General features: G+C 37.2%; 1 protein-coding gene across 1 annotated transcript in view; it reads left to right on the plus strand.

Moving 5' to 3' along the window:
• Positions 1-17,087, plus strand: part of sh3rf1 (SH3 domain containing ring finger 1) — a 51,438-nt gene extending 34,351 nt beyond the window's left edge. Inside the window, exons 6-12 of the mRNA XM_039692182.2 lie at positions 5,929-6,039; positions 8,244-8,374; positions 8,922-9,092; positions 9,565-9,848; positions 10,539-10,867; positions 13,449-13,804; positions 13,885-17,087. Coding sequence (XP_039548116.2) covers positions 5,929-6,039; positions 8,244-8,374; positions 8,922-9,092; positions 9,565-9,848; positions 10,539-10,867; positions 13,449-13,804; positions 13,885-14,053 — 1,551 coding nt within the window. The 3' untranslated portion in view covers positions 14,054-17,087. The remainder of the gene's footprint in view (positions 1-5,928; positions 6,040-8,243; positions 8,375-8,921; positions 9,093-9,564; positions 9,849-10,538; positions 10,868-13,448; positions 13,805-13,884) is intronic.
• The last annotated feature ends 3,676 nt before the right edge of the window (positions 17,088-20,763 follow it).

Consider the following 20,763-nt stretch of genomic DNA (forward strand, 5'->3'; position numbering starts at 1 on the left):
AGCGCTCCACCACATTAAACATTCCCACCACCCGCTTTCAGAGGTTGCCGCAGCAACCCTGGAATGACAGTCACTCACAGCTGTTCCACTGGTTGCCGAGCAATGCTGTCTCTAAGGATATGGCAGACAGACTTGTCATTTAATGTGATGTTCTGGGGTGGGCGGGTGGAAATGTCCCTGAATTTGGATATTCCCCCTCTACTTTACACTCACTTCAATTTGTATTATTTTTATTCCTTTTTAAAAAATGTAGGTCTCTTATGTCTCGGGTTGCTTTGCTAAGAATGAAATGACAAAGATAAATATAGAATAAAAGGACCACTTAAAAATGTAAAAGTCAGATCCATGGCCTAGTAGTCTTTCCGGTAACACTTTATTTTAAGGTGCTTGTAATAAGCAGTAATTAACTGTTAATAAGGCACTTATAAGACCTTATAAGATGCATTTAAGATGCATATAAGCATTAACTACTTCATATAAGGGTTAATTAAAGCACAAGACGAACCTGGAGAGGCAACTGAGCGGCCCCGGAGTGGTCATGACCCAGCTGGACCCCAGGGGATGGAGTCTACACTCACCCTGGCTTTAACTGTCGTGAGGCTCGTCGGTGGCACGATTGAGTAGAATGGGAAAAGTGAAACAAAGCGTCCTCAGAAGTTATATGAAGTAGTTAATGCTTACATGCATCTTATAAGGTCTTATAAGTGTCTTATTAACTGTTAATTACTGCTTATTACAAGCACCTTAAAATAAAGTGTTACCGTCTTTCCTGACATTAATAAAATAGCCTAGATATTTAAAATAATTCGCTGATGTGTAAATGAACATCAAAACAGTCTGGAAACATTCATAAATTACTTTGTAGCAGTGCTACAGACAAAGCTGTTATTTCACGTAACGATTTAAAATGTATTTTCCGTCCGAAATAAAAAATAATGTGTCTATAGTATCGTGGTTTCCATAAAAATATTTTCACAAAAATAATTTTCAACATTGATAATAAAAATAAATGTTTCTTGAGCAGCAAATCAGCCTATTAGGATTGTTTTTGAAGGATCATGTGACACTAAAGACTGAATTAATAATGCTGAAAATTCAGCCTTGGAAAAAAAAATATTTTAGGAGTATATAGTATTTTAGGAATATATAATTTTAGTAATATTTCACAATGTTATGTTTTTTTTATCAAATAAATGCAGCCGTGATAAGAATAACAACCTTAGAATGATAGTGTATAATATTTTGTAGACTTGTGCACTTTATTTATTGTTCCCTTCTCTTTATTTTGTTACATAAATGATAATGTTTTTGAAGGTATACAAAATCAAGTATTTTTGACAGACCTGGCTGGCACCCCTAGTTGCGGTGACCAGAAACAATCGGAAAGAGCAATCCTGGAAGTAAGAGGAAGAAATTCTCTTTGTTGAACCGCTTTCTCATAGTAATAAATAAATAATGTATAAGAATCCCACTGGTAACTGGAATATTTTTCGTCATGATGTTTGTTCCATTAATGTCATCACCTTTCTGCTATCCCATCTCCTCTGGAGTTCTCTTCTGTGGGACAAAACACTGAACACAACAGAAGACACACTATACCTCTTTGCTTTTAGTTTCGGCCTGTCTGTATGTTTCTGGATCCATTTTCGTCTTCATAAAGGAACTGTTGAGACGGGGTGTTGTGAAAGATGACCCCAATTCAGTTTTATGAGAGTGAATACTTGGTGCAGATGGAATGAGGAAGCATGTGTGGTGGCCTTAGCAAACATGTGTTAACTGAAGCTTTAAGAACGGGAGACGGTTTCTCAAGCGACAGAATTCGTCATCATGTGTTAATATGAAACCAGCACAGTCTTTTGTGCTCACACCTAGTGAGTGTATTTACACAGGACACAAGTCCATTTCCTCTATACGTAACTAGAATATTTATCATCTACATTCTGTTTATGAGTCTATAATTGGTGTTTTTGTCCTAGTTTTTCCTTTACCTTTTGCATACTTGCAGCATATTGTTTCATTTTTTTCTCATCATACTTGCTCTCTTTTTGTTTTTTCATCAGTAATGATGTCAGGCAACTGCACCACAGCAAAACACAATGACAATTGATCTGTTGTTTTTATGTCATCTAGTACTATGAACATCGATATCATCTCTCTCATTCCCTCTCCCTTTTTGTCCCCTTGCATGCCTACATTTTTTTTCTCTCACGCTCTTTTTAACATTCCTATCTAGGCTTTTTAGCGCTAATAATTATCCAGACACTCCAGATCTCATAAAAGCCTGTTTGAGCCTGTAAAGTGATCCCCCTCCTTTGTGGCAACAGTTATGCCCTCTTATGAGAGTGATGTATCGATTTACACGATTTTTGTGACACATTTGGAATGTATGAACCACAGACTTATTGCTTTTTCGTATAATTCTGGTTTGAGGGAAAGAGAGTAAGGAAAAACGGGGGGAAAAGGCCATTTAGAAGGATGAGGATATTTGAAGTGATGAAGAAGAGAAAGAATGACAGGCACTTTTACATTCACAGCTTATTTTGTCCCTACTGCATTATAAAACACAGCAGGGATGCTTCTCTAATTACTGAGCAGGAGTTTTCATTTCGTTAGTGTGTGTTTTAATGTTTTGCTGAGTGGTCATTGCGGTTGTCATTAGTGGAAGAAAAAACGACAGCAACAATGTTCTCCTTAGCACAGCTTTCAGACGTCCCCTCCCATTTTTGCAGCTCACAAAAAAGTAGCAAAATTGCTGATATTAATTTTATTCAGACTTAAAAGCTGAAACTTTGGTTTAAACTAAGTTTTTAAAAGTTATAATATAAGCCATATTAGGGTGGATTTGAGTATTGTCCTAGACATGCAGGTATGCATCACACATTGCTGAGCCACTGACTGACCAAATCCCATGACTGACAATGGCAGATGTAGCAATGATGTAATCAAATTAGTATGTCTGTTTCATTTGAGTTGAATAGGCCTGCAAGATGAGTTTTTTTTTTTTTTTACCATTTATAATTGTAATGTTATTCTTTTGCATTTCAATTATGACTTGGAAATGAAAAACGGTATACGTGCTACAAATCAGTACATCATATAGATGATTTATCAAAATGGTAAAATATAATTTAATCATTAAATAATTAATTATTAGTCTAATTAATATTCATGAGAAAAGCCACATTACCAACAAGAAAGTCTCTCAACTTTCTGTAACAAATGGATATCTGTGGTTAAAAAAATTGAAAAAGTGCAAAATTAGTTAGTTGCTCAAACCCTTGAGCGATTAACAATATATATATATATATATATTGTCATCATTTACCCATTCTCATTCTGTTCCAAAACCATATGGCTTTCTTTCTTCTGCAGAAAATCTTTTGAGAAATGTCTGTGTTTTTGTTGTCCATACAATGGAAGTCAATGGGCTCCATATTAAACATTCTTCAAAATGTCTTCTTGAGCAAGTCATTGAGCTGTGGGATATCATGGGAGCAAGTAAATGATGACAGAATTAAAATTTTGCGGGGGTTGAATTACAATGTTCCCTGTAAAAAAAAGCAAAACTATTTGGCCATGTTAATTTGCAGGGTTTCAGCATTGTGGAAATGCAGGCCTGTACGCAGCTGTGCTATCATCCAGTTTATGGCTTATCCAATTGGCAATCACTGATGTCATTCTCACCAGCAGGAAGCGTTGTCAACGAGAATAACACAGGATTTAGTGAGTGTTTGTGTGCCCTCCAGTATGTTCATATCCCACACATTGACTCACTCAGTACCTTGTACAATCTAACCTGTAGGGTGCAACTTGAGAGTTGTTGTACCCTGAAGCTGAGCGGACCTGTGGCAGGAAGATATGCTTTTTGCAGTGGTGCACACACACAGATTATCATGTACTTCAATACACTCCTCTAGCACTTACTCTTTGTGAGATCTCTGTGGAGAAAACATTCAGCTTTAGCTCCCAGCTCAACACACTCATACAGAAGATACACTGTTTAACCCTCTGGGGTCTGAGGTGTTTTCAAAAAAAAAAAAAAAAATCGCAGCTGCGTGATTGCCGACCACACAGGGTTAAAATGTTTTCAGAAAATTTCACCTGCAGACAAATCATTTACAAAAAGTTTAATAACATTAAGAAAAATGTTATTTCATGCCAACTTTAAAACACTTAAAGGTGCAGTATTTAATTTTGACAGCTAGTGGTTAAAATGGGGACTGTCTAGTCCGAAAAAATGACATATAGCACCTTTAAAATTTGAATGTCACGAGAACTGCGCTATTACATAGAATAAAAAATGAAGTGGCATTCAAAAAAAGCATTTCTCAGGACTAACTTTAGCAGAACTTTTTTTTTTTGTCTTTTTAATACTCCTATTATATGCACACACAACAGTCCATCTTTCTTTAGTGTGAAGAGCAGATTCAGTCAGTTCTTACAGATTTGAAATGGTTTGGCCTTCTCTCATGCCCATTTCATTACCTGTAATGAATTTAGAAGATGCTAACCCGGAGAAGCCTGTAGTTTGGGCTTATTGGCTAGGGAACACGCAGGTCACGAAGAGAGATGTACAGATCTAAATCTGGACCTGAGGTGAAGAAGGGAGAAAAAGCTATGTCATTAATGACAAATGCCACCTCAAGACATACAATATGCAGAATAGTTGCATTTCCCTCAGGCACAGGGAGAATGAAAGAACAGGAAATTAAATCGAACTTGAAATGATAGCATATTTCTGTATAATTATGTACGTGTCTATTTTTTGACGAGGACTATTTTGAGCTCCTCTCTAAATACCTTTAGACACAAGGAGCAGATTTTTTTCTTTTTCTTTTTTATGGATGTTCTATATTGCCTGTCTGAAGACTCTTGTGACTGATTTGCTGAAGCACACTTGAAGTGGTTTCACTCAAAAAGAGCACATCATTTGCTCAGCACTTATCACAACATAGAACATTTCTGCAGCACATCCCTTTGAACCTACAAATCAGTTTGATTCTCGTTTGTTTGTAGTGTCTCTCAGAGGTTTGGTTTATCCTCAAAGTTTATTTATGAAGGCTCTGTATGAAGCCCTGTGATCCAAGCATCTGAGGACTTAATATAATGGATACATGATACTTCACTTGTAGCTGACCTAGGTGGTCCATCCATGTATTTATGTTTTCCGTCAAAATATGTGCATAAAGCTTCTTTTTTTTTCTCATATATGACCTCTTGATAGAAGGAGAATTAGCTAGAGACTTAGTGGCAGTTGCTCAGGTGGCTCATGACCCCTTGAAAGTATGTAACCTGAAGAGTGCTATCTTTGTTTTATGGGCTGTTGGTTTTGGAAACATGCCGTGATTGATCACTGACCAGAGACAACAGAGAGGGAGAAATAGAAGTTAATTTCCGCAAGAACTTGCTTTGTTTTGCTGACAGTTGACTCTTATAAGTTAGTTTTGATGAATAGAAAGTTTTAAAAAAACAGCATTGGAAATGGAAATCTTTAGTAACTTTAAATATTTAATGTGCTCTGTCTCAACCAACCATTAATCAGTTTGTTCACTCATGCATCTGACCAATTAGAATAAAAGTCTTTTTGACAGTTCACCAAAGGCAAGTCATGACATTTTTAGGCCATCAGTGTTGTTCTTGAGGTGGATTGATTTCAGGCATGAACGACAAATGTAGAGTCAGGCCGGCATGCATCTTAGAAGATGTCTAATTGCATTAAATTTGGTTTGTCTGAACAGCTGTCATCGGGTGCACATACACTAATTTGGCTATCTGCCCAAATTTCTCTCGCCTATATGCCTTTCTATGTCGTCCCTTGAACAGAATTTCAGTGTCTCATAATGTGCTTTCACTTCCATGATACAGGAGTGGGAATTATTCAGGAACGTTTGATTAACTTGTCATTTCTTCTTATTTGTCTTCTCTTAGGTTCATATTTGCACATCAGGACTCATTGTTACTCCTCCACCAAGCAGTCCTGTCACCACGGCGACAGTTTTCACATTTGCCCCAGAAACCAGCTATGCTTCTATTCCAGTGGTGAGTCTATACAACCACTTAGTATGTCAAACATCTTCATCATCCTATCATTTATTCATATGACATTCTTCTGACCTGTATAAATAGTGACCCTTTCTCTACATCAGTATTCAAACGTAACCCTATTACTCAATCCTATAAGCCAGGTCAAATAAGTGGCTGATGTTTGCCATTTCCAGATTTTCTTTTTTGACCTATAACTGGTGAATCAACAGAATCGTTAAGCTACTTCTTGTGTCAGGTTTAAAATATAAGATCTGGTTTAACCTCTAAAATAAGTTTTAGAACATTTATGATTACTTTTGAAAAGAATTCAGTTTTAAAGTGCACAATATTTACAGCATCTATCTGTTTTCTAGTGCTATGGGTAAAATCTAGGGATGTGCAAAATTATATAATTTTTTTTTGGAGCATTCACACAAGATGCGCTCTGCTGTTTAAATACAGAATGAAACTATAAAAGCAATATTCTGGCATTGACAATATCAATGAGTTAAAGATGATCTTGACCAATTTTGACATCTTTTACCCCAAATTTCTATAGTTATCATGGTAATATTTTTATATAAAAATGCAATGATTATGGTGCGAGAAGTATTTGGATTCTGAGTGCAGTTGTCCTAAAGTTTATCGTTGGAGGCGGTGGATTTTTTTTAAACTAAATGACTGTTTTGATGGCTGTTGCTACAATACTTTAAACGAAAAGAATATAAAGATGCAGCTTCTTACGTTTTTTTTTTTTGTTTGTTCCTTTGTTTTGCATGCTGTGAGCTAAAAACTCTCTCTAAGATGTTTCTAAATTCATCCCATATAAACCAAAACATTATTAAAGTTGAGTGCTTAATTAAGAATGCAACATTATCTTTTTCTCAATTTAAGCATTAACAGTGTGCACTGCTGTTCAAAAGTTTGTGTTCGGTAAGATTTTTTTTGAAAAGCCATAAATGCTGCATTTTTTTTTTATAGAAATACAGTAAAAAATAATAATGTTGTGAAATATCACTACTCTTTATTTTCTATGATGGAAACAGTTGTTGTTGCTTAAGATTTTTGTGTAAACCGTGATGTAATTTTTCCAAGATTCTTTGAATAGAAAGTTTAAAAATCTGCGTCCATTTGTAATCTAAATCTGTTGTAACATTGTCTGTATTTACTGTCATTTTAAATCAGTTTAATGTGTCCTTTAAAAAAGAAAACCTTTATGACCCCAAAATTTTGAACCATAATTCATCAAAATGCAAACACACTCACATAAACAATGCAGATAGAATATAATATCTCTCTCTCATTATCATATATATTTGCATACATATACTCAAGTGCTAATTCTAAACGAGGACAGTTTGCCATCTGATTGCCCCCTATATACAAACATGCACACACACACTTTCAGGGAGTTGTGTGTGCCTCAGGGTGGACACTAATGGCTCTCTGAGATTGATGTGTGTGCAGTGCTATGTGGGTATTGTTTCCTTTTGTTTTCAATGCATTGTTTTTGTAATGGTGGCCTTAGTGTGCATCAGTTTTCTCTCATATCTCGCATACGGGATTTAAAAGCACCGGAGAGCAAGACGGTTGTTTTCTAATTACTGTAAATCCACATTAAGCAGTAACAACACAAGACAAAGCAATTCATAAAACAAATTAGACAAGAGCATTAGTAAACAAATCCATTGTAGGAGAACTTAAAAATGAACAGATCTTACTGACAAAAAAAGTTGACTTGAAGCAACAAAACAAGCATTATAGTGTGAGAGTTGTTTTCGTAGTGGTGCCACTGGGCTCATAAAGTCTGTTTGCAGATGTGTGTGTGCGTTGGTCCATATGGAACCGATTTATCCGTCTTCAGCCAGACATGTAGCCCAGGCTGGATATCCACCAATCACAACACCTGCCAAACTCCTCGCTTGTTAGCAACCAACACACAAGCTGGAAAGTCACAGTCAGTGGGATTATGGTTTTAATGGCATTGTCCAAACTTGTAGGGATCTCTCTGACATAATTTCCTGCTCCACATAAATCTAAGTTATTTATATGAAGGCACAGTGCATATATCAGCAAAATAACAATGAATATGGGCTGATATGAGAATTAAAATTGCTCAAAACAAGAATTTATGTAGGCTACTTTAAATGCATTGTTTCTGAGGTATGCATAATTTAGTAGGCATGATGTATATTAACAGATGTGTTTGATAATTTCAGGATGCTCTTCCTCCTCCACCTCCGCCTCCACCTCAGTCTCGGTCCTCTGCTGTGGGCGCTGCCGCTTTGAATGCTGGGCAGAGGCCTTCACCTGCTGTGGTTGACCAGAGTGGCCGTCAGAGACCTACAGTGTGAGTAGAACGTCCACACAATTTAAACATACAATGTTAATTCAATTTATATAGTGCATGGTATTGGAGAGAGTATGAGAGAGTCCTTTCAACTCTAACTCACCTCTCTGCTATTACCCAATGCCAGCTGAGCGTGACTGAACACACAGGTGAGGGGTCAGAGGTCACCTCTGAGGGGACTAGGTTTGTCTCTGAGGATTTAACCTAAACCCTGATCCCTCGCCTTTCACCTTTTGCCTTCATATTAACTAAACACAGCACTATACACACCTGATTTTTGTTGGATTCGCCCGTAGTGCCTTGAGTGGAGTATGTTTATGCTTGTTGGTCATGCCATTCCCATTTCCAGGGCATTTTTTAAAGACTTCATGCCTTTTTGGTGTCCTTAGAAATTAAGATTATGTAGATCAATAGTAGATTGTGATTTATGATAGCCATGTGGAAACAGCGCCAACCCCTGTTTGATCAGCAGTACTGCATGTAATGCAAATGAACTTTTTAATAATAAATAAGGATAAACAAATTAAAAATGTTATGTGGTATTCAGGTATGTGGCGATGTTTCCCTACACACCCCGTAAGGAAGATGAGTTGGAATTGAGGAAGGGAGAGATGTTTCTGGTGCTGGAGCGCTGTCAGGACGGCTGGTTTAAAGGAACGTCCATGCACACTGGCAAGATTGGAGTGTTCCCTGGTAACTACATGAGTCCTGTCAACAGGTATGGTACGCACACACTTGTACATGTTATCACTCATACACCCTGTAAGCTAAGGAAAGATTAGATTGTCCTCTGGCTTTCCAGTGGTTTCCTTCAGGCATACACACCACTTGCAGATAAATCTAAGCTGGTCACATTAACACATGGAATTGTTTAAGGAATGTTGCGGGTTCAATAAAAGGCATTGTTTATTGACAAAATTTATCAATCATAATGTCGATTACCAATTGAAAAAGAGTATAAAATGTGGTGCAAGTCACAATTATTTTTTTGTAACTGACAATGAAGTTTCTTTTTCACCTCAGCACTCTGGAGCCCTTTAAATGTTCGTGCAGATGTGTTAAATGTTTGGATGTTTCTCTTGATTTGCTGTAATATGTATTGCTGTGACAAAAGATTCAGGATAAGGGCTGCATAAAAAAGATCTATCAGTTTAAAGGGTCTTGAACCTCATACTTCTTTTTTACTGCAGGACTGTTTCTGGCAGCAGTCAGCCAAAAGTTCCCCTGACCCTGTGCTCACAGGCTGGACGTGGCGTCACCATTGTTAGCCCCTCCTCTGCTCCTCTTGGAGCCGCCCTGGGGAGTGTCGACCCCAGTAAACCCCTTCCAGTCTGCCCAAATCCCACCACATCTAGCTCACTGCCGGCTGCTGTAGTAACAGCTGCACACGTGCCCACTGGTCAGCACCCCAAAGTGCTCATGCATGTGACGTCACAGATGACCGTTAACCAGGCACGCAGTGCGGTCAGGACAGGTAGAAATACATGCACTCACACACCTAATAATAAAAACCACTCAGAATTATAATACAAAAAGAGGCCTATGTGCTCTTGATATAGTTTTAATTTCTTTTTTTTATTGCACACAAAACAGAATCCAGAGTGTAACAAACAAACAAAAATGTACAGTATACAATACATATTTGATATTGAGAGAGGATTTACATATACAAAGTGTGTATCACACATACAACATGAAACATATGAGAACAATAATTGACAAAACAGAACAGGGGGGAGAGAGCCCCCCCCCATGTTTTTCATTTCTGAATTAAAATTCATTTTGATATTTTTGGTGGAATAAAGCATAAAATATATGATATCATAATGAAGAGAAAAGCCTAATTAAACTATTTCTTAAAAAAAGAAAACCTTAGGTAGTTTTGCCATTTATTATTATTTTTAGCAAATAAAAATGTATTTATTTACGAAACATTCATTCACAAAGAAAATTGGTGTCCTCAAAGGTTGGATTTTTCCTCATTTTTTTTTTTTAATTAAGGCATTAAGATCAATTTCCAAAAGATTACTTTTTAGTCAACTTTAGCATGGGTGTATTCTGTGTCTGTGTGTGTGTGTGTGTGTATGTATATATAATTCTTTATCATGGACATTGAAATTTGTCATTGAAACTATAAATCATATTCCACCTTTTTCTCCACCAGCTGTGAGTCATAGTCAGGACCGGCCTACGGCAGCAGTGACGCCCATCCAATCCCACAATTCTGTGGCCTACCTTCCTAGCACAGCTGTGATTCTTCAGGCCTCACCTGTCCTCGGCTCCAGCCCGGGATCCTCCTCAGCCAGAATCGGTGTGGCTATGGGATGTGCAGCCGCCTCCTTGACCCCTCCTAATGTTAGCGCTGCTTCTTTGGATGGTGATGTCATGAGACCTGTCTCTGTGGTAGCACTTCCTGTGAACCCTGGCAGCACAAAATCTCTAGGTGGTGCCTCGAACCAGGGTGTTGCTTGTAGATTGGATAAAGACAGCAAGGTAAGACCATTGAACTAAAGCCCTGTTTACACCACCAGCAACTCTTGTCACTGTATGTCGCTAGTCTCTGGTCGCTTGTGGGCGTTCCTAGAACTGTCGCTCTAATGTTTCCGGTAGACTGGCCATATCTATAGAAAGTACAATCACAAGTGATATATAAAACTAAGATATTATTCTAACTTGACTAGGATTTAATCTTAAAAGAATTAAAAGTAACATTATGCTGTTGGGGAGTGTTACGTTAACCACAGCAGTGATCAGTCGACAAATTAAACTCACTCACACTGTAAAAAATGACTAAAATGTCATTCAAATTTGACAAATAATTCATGTTCTTGTCCCCAATAATCAACACAACTTTTTTATTATTTCCATGAATGTGGTTACAGTCAAATCATATAAATCAGTGAAAGCGCTCTGAAACTATGCCATCGAGACAGTTACATGAGCTCCACTGACAGTCTTCAATCCTATTGGTTGTTGCTTGCAAAATTTCCTTCTGATTTGCATAAAGTTTAAATTTCTGAACTTTTGTCGCTTGTCTCGCATCGCTTGACAAACCCACATTCTGTCGCCAACGGTCATTGTTGCTCGTGTCGCCCTTAAGTGGCCAGCCCTCCATTAAAATGAACGCTGGCAGTGTGAACAGGGCGTAAAGCTTTTTTTAATGGTTTTTTTGCTTTTGTATTTCCCCCATCTGTATAATTTTAATGTACTGCATTAGGGCATTTGGCAATTAGAAATCCTCTCTGTTTCACCTCATTTGCTGAGCTGGATGTTAAGCCTGCTGATATAGAGCTGAAATCATCATTTTTTTTTTTTTTTCATGATTTAGCTGAACCCAGAGGACACAACCCTGAGTGTTCTTTGCCTCAGTGTTCTGGGAGATTTCTCAATACTCTTACATGTACAGTGTAGCTGACTCACAAATCTTCGTAGTTCACTTTTATAAACCTCTTCTTTTCCAAAGCATGTTTTTCTTTTTGCTTTAGATAGCTGTGGTACTAGAAGATATAAAGATGTAGAAAAAAGGGAAAAGAAGAAAAGTGATGAGTAAAATGTAATTAAAGAGTGGGACAGTCTTTTAAATAAGAACAACATTAATTAAAAAATAGTATGTGTTTCTCACAGCAGTAGACTTTTTTCCACATCCACTTTTTTGTCTTTTTGTCTTTTATCTTTTATGACAGATAGGAAAGATTAAGATGGGACAGGTGGTGAAAGTGTGGGATTGGAACAAGCACACAACCATGCTGTGTGTAGAAACACACTTGGGACCCTATCATATGCAGCGTCGGGTGCGACAGGAGTGTTTTTTGCTAGTTTCAGCCTGACGCAGTTATCATTTTCACATCCTGCGCCACATTGTTTAAATAGCAAATGCATTTGCGCCCGTTTGTGCGTCTATGGGCATGCTGGTCTGAAAATGAGGTGTATTCAGGTGCATTGTTGGCTCGTTGCTATTTTGAGGCAATTGAAATAGACAACTGAAACCTCGTCAAAAGTCAATGGCGCAATATTTTTTTGTTATTTAAAGAGTGCAGTAGTGATGCGAGCCTCTAGGCAGGTCCACAGCACGAGTACACGCTGCTTATTACATATACAGCGACGCGCAGCAGCACACAAACATGCCAAATATTAAAAATAAAACGATTACAATGTAAAAGGTTAGTTTTAGTATTGTGTACTGTGTACATAAAGACATGGTGGAATCCAGCTTGTGGCTTGTTTAGATGGTCTGCTCACACGCTTTAACCTCAAGTTGATCCGTTTGCACGCTAGAGATGCGTTTGGTCTTTCCACTATCAAATTCTGTCATGTAAATAGCGTATCCGCCATGGCATGAGCGCAACTGGCATTTAAAGGGAATGGGAGATGAGACTCTGATTGGAATATTGCATGTAAAGCTAAATACACACCAATTACTCATTAAGAAAATAGGGACAACCCTTTTGGACCATGCGCTGGGCGCACCAACCATTTTTCGCGTCATTAAACTAGCAAAAGTGGATTTGTAAACGCCCTAAAATAAATGCACTTGCAACTGTGCGCTTAAATCGTTAAAATAGGGCCCTTGGTCTCTGACACAAACTGTGCATTTTTATGTACATTTTTGGGATATGACATAAAATTGTTTAATGGAAACACGAAAATGAATAAAATATTAACAGATATTTAAAATATATGGATATTTTATTTTCAATAGAAAGACTTCCTTAACAAAAGTCATGTGATGGTCATTTGCAAGACAGATGATTGACCACTGTTACCTCCCAGAGGTTCGTCACAGTGTTTTGTCTGCGCACAAATATTTCATTACGTAATTAAATGGCAACAGTGGCTACAACTTCCATTTTCATTTCTGTTGTCCTTATTTGCCAAATGGGATAGAAATGCTGTTTTATCCACAAATTATTTTTGCTAAATTGAGATATTTCGCAAAAACAACTTTTTAATGAGTTACCTCTGCAGCTTAGATGGGAACATTCCATAATGTTTCGTATGATTTCCGTTTGATTACATGTTTGTCTAAAAGGCTGTTTGCACTCAGCCTCTTTGTGAATCAAATGTGTCATTTCAGAGAGAGAAGAAAGGCCTGCTGAAACTGCTGTCTAATAAAAAGAAGCTCCGCCTATCTCCTCCATCCTCCCCTACACTGGAAGCAGAGCAATCTATTGTCATGGAGATGCCCCATGGAGCCATTGGACCTGAAACGGCTCCGCCTAGCTCAGCATTGGTGGCGCTAGGACACAACGGCCGTGCTGGGGCCTGTCCGATGGATTCTGAGCTCTCTGTGTCAAACACAGACGCAGCGTCACACAGGTGCAGCTCTCAGGACAACACTGCCCCGATTGCACCGATTGCCCCGCCTCCACGACAGCCGTGCTCCTCCCTCCTCTCCGTGCAGCACGACGGACGACCAATCGTGTGCGAAAGGTACAATAACACCAAGGAATCAACATTCACACTTCAAACATTGCCTGAGTTCTAAACATGGTATGTTACCTTTCCTCCAGGTACCGTGTGGTGGTGTCTTACCCTCCCCAAAGCGAAGCAGAGCTGGAACTCAAGGAGGGAGACATTGTTTTCGTGCACAGAAAACGAGAGGACGGATGGTTTAAAGGAACACTACAGAGAAACGGCCGAACCGGGCTTTTTCCTGGCAGCTTTGTTGACAGTATCTAACGCACATGGAGTCTAATAATCAGAATGTAATAATTAGATATCAAATTCTCCATCACTGAAAATACAACACTGAACTTCAGCCTTAACATTTCAGATTGATGTGCAACAGTGATCAGTAGGACTTGTGACTGTGATCCATGACAACTATTTGACAACATTCTTATAAAAATCTCGAAACCACCTAGGTCCTAGTCCTTTAGCATTAGATCCAGTTCTTTTCTTAAAAACACAGAAGCGAGAGAGTTTTAGCCGTTCGCACTAGGTACCCATTTTCTAGCACAGTAGATGAAGTTGTGATAGGATTTGTTAATTTATGCATCGGTAACATTTCAAAGACGTTTAATGTGTGCCTTGTACTGTCTCACTTTACTGTATATAAGCAAAGCAAAGCTGATCTGAGTCATGACAAGAACAATATGAATTCTGAAAAACATTTAACTTATTTTTGTTTTGTAGGGTTTTGTTTAACGAGCCGATTGGTCAAATGCCTGTAGAGCCTGAATAATGTCACTGATGGTCATTTGCTTGAAATAAAACAAACATCAATACCAGATGAAGAACTCCGAAAGGTTGGTTTGACCATCCATGTTTGCTTCAGCTTGCATGTAATTGGCTCTTTGTGTCACAGGATGAGGAGTGACAGCACGGCAAGCCTGTAGACTCGTGTTCTGATTGGTCGTGGTGTGTGTAAATTGAAAAGGTGATATAGCATTTGTAAAGGTTTGAGTGAGGGATTAGCATATCTTTTTTTTTAAAGATTACACTCAGACATTTTATTCGAATAGTAATCCTTTGCAATAACATTATGGTCTAATTGATAGCAGAAGAGACGTTAAATACAGAAAAGAAACGATCACCCGTAGTAAAAGCACATGCACCCTGGTCTTACAGTGATAATGCCATTTCATTTTTTATGTGTTTGTTCCCTGTCTGGTTTTTACAATTGCTTTAGTCTCTTTCAGAATGCTGTATCGACCCAAACATGCAGGGTACCCGCGGGTCTTAAAAGCCTTGAAAAAGTCTTGAATTTGATCGCCTCAAATTAAGGCCTTAAAAGCCTTGAATTTAGTATACAAGTCTTGGATTTCGTTACAAAGGTCTTATTTTTCTTCTTTTTTTTTTTTTTTTTTTTTTGCCTTTCCTAGGATTAAGTTCATACCGTAACAAAATTAACTAATGTAGGCTAATTCTAAATGTATGCAGCGTTGAGTGCCCCTCGCGCTCCACGTTATAGCAGAAAAAGGATTGCGTGCGCACCCGTTACTATGGTTACTGGGCAAGTGAGGTACAGAACAAGATAGTACCTAGCCTTGTTTAATCCGCTGTGGCCACAAATGACGGAATTTAAACCGCAAATAAGAGCTTTTCTGTTAAAAGAACATATTTTCTACCCTGTCTTTTCAATAGTAACGTTATCTGGCAACCATGCGCTCGCTCTCTCTACACTGCTGAAGAAGCGCGGATTATCTGAAAACACACACAAGCTGGAGTGCAGCGATATTTAAGATTTTCTACTTAAATTAAAGTGTCATTCAGTCGGTCTGTGTTCTGTAACGAGCCGCTTGCGCTGTTTGTGCGACTAAATCTGCGATCAAAATGCAGATCAATGCGATCAATGTTCATACGAGCAAGAATGCAATGTTTATATCCAAACGATTTCAAATGTGACATTGATTTTATACAATAGTAAAAAAGAAAAGATTAATGGTAACATTAAGTGATGTACATGTACTACATTTAAAACAGCATTGTCAGACTTGCTCTATGACGAAATAAGTGGCTTTGAACGAATCGTGAGATTCAATGAATGAATGACTCAGACTCACTCATAAAGATAGCGAGTTACCGCCACCTAATGGCGATTTTAATGTTTTTTAACATTGCATATTTAATGAACATTGTTTTATTTAAAGCATTTTGTAAAGCTATTATAAAGGTAAATAAAATGAAATGGAAAAATTGATTAAAGGGGGCAAATATTGTCCCTGAATGGAAAAGGTGTGCGTGCAGTATAAGTGGAAGAGAGAGGGCTACAGGGGGTATGGCACTCTAAAACATTGGAGAACCACTGAACTTAGGAAAAGGGATAGCTACTGTATGTAGAACTGCACACGTGCTACTGCTAAAGAGTGCAATATCAATAATTTAACATATGCTTAATTGAATTGGCCTAGAGAGAATAATTATGACATTTTCTGCCTAAAGACTACATATAAAATAACTACCAAAAGTAAAGTAACCGCAGTTTTACTAAAAGTTGACGAAAAATGCTAAGACTTTTCATTAACTACAACTATACGAAATAGGATGACTTATTATAGGATGAAGTATTTTCATCTGAAGACTAAGACTAAATAAAAAATGGCTGCCAAAATTATCACTGGCCTACACACACGTGCGAGCTACAACGTTGTTGTGTATGTATTAAATATGACTGATAATTTAAGTAAAATGTTTTATTTAATTCAAGTAGCCTCCTTGCTTGTACATAATTATTTTCTAGGGTTTGAAATGTATACAGATTTGACATTTTCCCCTCATACTTCTGTCGGAATGGGTATGAAGTTGGCATTGAATTTCATCTGAAATGGCTTAAAAAGCCTTGAATTTAAATTGGTGGATCCTGGGGGTACCCTGTACATGGATACTAACTGACCCGTTTTCCTCTGTTTGAGCTCATGAAAATCCCTTTAATTTATTATTAGTTACGCCGTTGACCGTAGCCTTTACATTATATTACAACCTGCTTGATTTCACATGAGTGAGTTAAAATGTCCTTTAAAAGCGATGTCTAACCCCAAATTCACAAATCTTATGTGGTCTGATCTTATGTTGTCTGCTGTATTTTTTGTGATATTTCATGTTCTATATACTTGAAAATGTTGTTTGTGTATTTCTATGCTTTATACTGTAGATGAAATGTTTTATTATTATTATTATTATTATTAATTTGAAAGCACAAAATTGATCTTTGATATGTTTTTAGTATTGATAGATATGATTTATGCCCCTTAAAACTTTGGTTTATTTTGGAGATTTCTCTCTTCTGTTGTTGTCTGGATGCCTTTACAACTAACAATATGGCCTTCAGTTGTTGTGTTTGTGAAATTTAGCAGACCGCCTGTTAAAAGGTTTTATTTGAATCATTATTCTCTGTTTTTGATAGCTGGTTTCCATCTCTAATCATGGACTACCTGATCTCCCACCGCTACATTACTAAGCCCTCTCTAGATCAAACCAGCAGCAAAGAAATTTGATTTCAGTCACTAATTTCAGACTAGATTTTAAGTCAGTAAATGGCGTATTAGTCACACAGCAGAACAAAACTCACTTTACATTTAATTAAAAACTCATTAAGGTGTGTGTTAGATGTGAGGGGTATAAAATAAAGTAATTACCTTTATAAAACATGTTTTGGAATACTGTTGTGAGTGAAGTATTTTTGAGATCTATATGTGAGCTTGCTGCAAATGTATTAAGTAAGTAAATAGAAGCTACATACACAAGAAAACTTGTGTTGAAACTTCAGACTATCTCTTCTGAATCCACAATCGTTATTGGTCATCTTTTCAGACTACACATTTGTGCAGTCACCTTCCACATGAAACCATCTGTCCTCACACACAATAATGCTTCTTTAGAACTCTTACATTTATAGCAATGAGACACATGGCCACAAAATAAGGTTACAGAAACAGATATACTGTATATAATATAGGAAAAACTTTATAGGACACATATTTGGTATTAATTAGGAATTTTGCCTCAGAAACTCCTAATTAATGCTTATTGATGATAAGTAAAGTATTTGCTGTACTGATTAAAGGAGTTGTTCACTTTTAAAAAAAACTTGCTGATAAATTACTCACCCCCATGTCATCCAAGATGTCCATGTCAGTCTTTCTTCAGTCGAAAAGAAACTAAGGTTTTTGATGAAAACATTCCAGGATTTTCTCCATAGACATTTTTTGTTGAAAGTAATGGACTTCATTGGAAACCAAAAGGGCTTTAACACCAGACGATGAATAAGGGTCTTATCTAGGACCGTTTGAGTCATGACTCGAAAAAAGATTAGTTCATTTTGATGAACGAGTTTGAACAGGAGAGTCACGAACGCTCATCACAGAACAGAGCAAGCCGAGCATTTGTGCTTATAAAACTGAAACATTTTTATTTATTTTTTAAATGACCGATCGTTTCGCTAGATAAGACCCTTATTCATCGTCTGGTGTCGTTTAAAGTGCTTTGAAGCTGCACTGAAACTCTCATTTGAACCTTGAAACATTTGGTTCCCATTGAAGTCCATATGGAGAAAATCCTGGAATGTTTTCATCAAAAACGTAATTTCTTTTCGACTGAAGAAAGAAAGACATGGACATCTTGGATGACATGGGGGTGAGTAAATTATCAGCAAAAGTTTTTTTTTTCTTTTTTTTTTTTTTTAAAGTGAACTACTCCTTTAAGTTTAGGTATAAGTTTAAGGGTTCTAGAATATGGTCATTCAGATCAAGGCATTAATATGTGCAATATGCATGCTAATAATCTTCTAGTTAATAGTGAATACGAGTTCCTAATCAAAAGTTGGACCATTTGTATATTGTGACATTCATCAGAATGAAAAGGATGGAGGAGGACTTGGTTCTATCCATTGGTTGTTGATTAGATGGAGGCAGATCTGAATGTGAGCTTGCAGTCAATTGTAAGAAATGGGATTATGAGGACAAAAATGACTGAAGAAGTTGGACGTACATAACCAGAGAGAAGTCTTATTTCAACTTAAAGGGATAGTGAAACTAAAATTAAGGATTTGGATGATGATCCAAAAATGAAATTTCTGTCATTAATTACTCACCCTTATGTCGTTCCAAACCCCTAAAACCTTCGCTCATCTTTGGAACACAAATAAAGATATTTTTGATGGAAAGAACTTTCTGACCACCCATAGACTGCAATGTAATTACCACTTTTAAGGCCCAGAAAGGTTGTAAAGACATCAGAAATATAATCCATGTGACTAGTGGTTCAACCTTAATGTTGTGAAGCAATGAGAATACTTTTTGTATCTCTTGGATTTCATCATAAAGATCTTCATTTCAGTTCCGAAAATGAACAAAGGACTTAAGAACATCATATGGGTGAGTAATTAATGACAGAATTTTCTTTTTTGGTTGAGCTAACCTTTTGAATATGCCAAGGGTTGTGAGTTTGAATGATTGTTTTGTTGAAAGTGCATGCAGTGTCTTACTCATTTCTTTGTTCCTCTATTAGTGCTCAGCTGTTGGAAACTAGAAACAGGCAACTTCTTAATTCAAGCAAAAAGCATGCGCCATATATATATATATATATATATATATATATATATATACGTATATATACAGTACTGTGCAGAAGTCTTAGGCACACTAGTATTTTCGCCTCAAAGAAATGGTTTTAAGCCAGTTATTTATATATTTTGTTGTAGTGTCTCAGTAGGAAATATCAGTTTACATTTCCAGACATTAGTTGTGCCATTAATAATAATCCAGTGAAATTATTATTTCACTAAATTAACTGTGAAACAGAAAAAACAGAGACTAAGACCAGAAGAACTGCGGCAACGTCTCGAAGGTAGCGCCTGCCTGCCTGCAAAGCTACAGTACTGTGAAAAAGTTTAAGGCCCTTTTGTAAAAATGCTGTAAATGAGAATGTTTTCAAAAATAATGTCATAATCATAAGTAGATTTTATTTATCAATTCACTTTTATTAGTTAACTATTATTAACTGTTATTAACTTTTAACAGTTAACTAAATCAAATCAATAGGTGTTTAGTACTCTTTACGTTTAAAACCGCTTTTGTCCAGGTATTACACATAGCGTCTTTGCATTTTCAAGCGTCTTTGCAAACGTTGCCGCAATTCTTCTGGTCTTAGTCACTGTTTTTTCTGTTTCTTCATATAATTTCAGATGCACTCGATGATGGTGAGATCCGACCTCCGTGTGGAGCATTGGCTGTTGTCAGAATCCTTGTGCTTTCAAAAATTTCACTGGATTATTACAATTAATGGCACAATTAATGTCTGGAAATGTAAACTGATATTTTACATTTCACTACAATTTGAAATTTTCTTCTAGAATGGTCATTTTTATCAAGCTTGTATATGTAAGTTCAGTAATTTCACTTAAATGGCAGACTTAAACCTGAGTGCAAAAATCTCTAGACCCTTCCAGAGCTGAGATATTGAGGTCCCACGTAGCATTTATGCCATTATAAAAATCTCAATATCTCAGCTATGGAAGGGCCTATGGCACTTTGGCACTCAGTTCTAAGTCTCATGGCCCTTTATCAGAATCCAGAGTTTCAAGAAGATCAGAGAAGATTTCAAGAAGATCTGGATTCTGATAAAGGGCCATAAGAATTAGACCTGAATGCAAAAATGGAGGCTCTAGCCCCTTCCAGAGCTGAGATATCGAAACTCAAAAATTCGGCCCGAAAAAAAAAAACGACAGTGGTACCCCTTACATTTTTTTTTTTCGGGTGAAAAATTAAGTTTCTCCAATCTTCCCAAAACTCTGGATTCTGATAGAGGACCATGAGACTTAGACCTGAGTGCAAAAATGGAGGCTCTAGCCCCTTCCAGAGCTGAGATATCGAAACTCAAAAATTCGGCCCGAAAAAAAAACGACAGTGGTACCCCTTACGTTTTTTTTTTCGGGCGAAAAATTAAGTTTC

The sequence above is a fragment of the Pimephales promelas genome, chromosome 13, assembly GCF_988280905.1.
Source record: "Pimephales promelas chromosome 13, fPimPro1.hap1.1, whole genome shotgun sequence".
Taxonomy (NCBI): domain Eukaryota; kingdom Metazoa; phylum Chordata; class Actinopteri; order Cypriniformes; family Leuciscidae; genus Pimephales; species Pimephales promelas.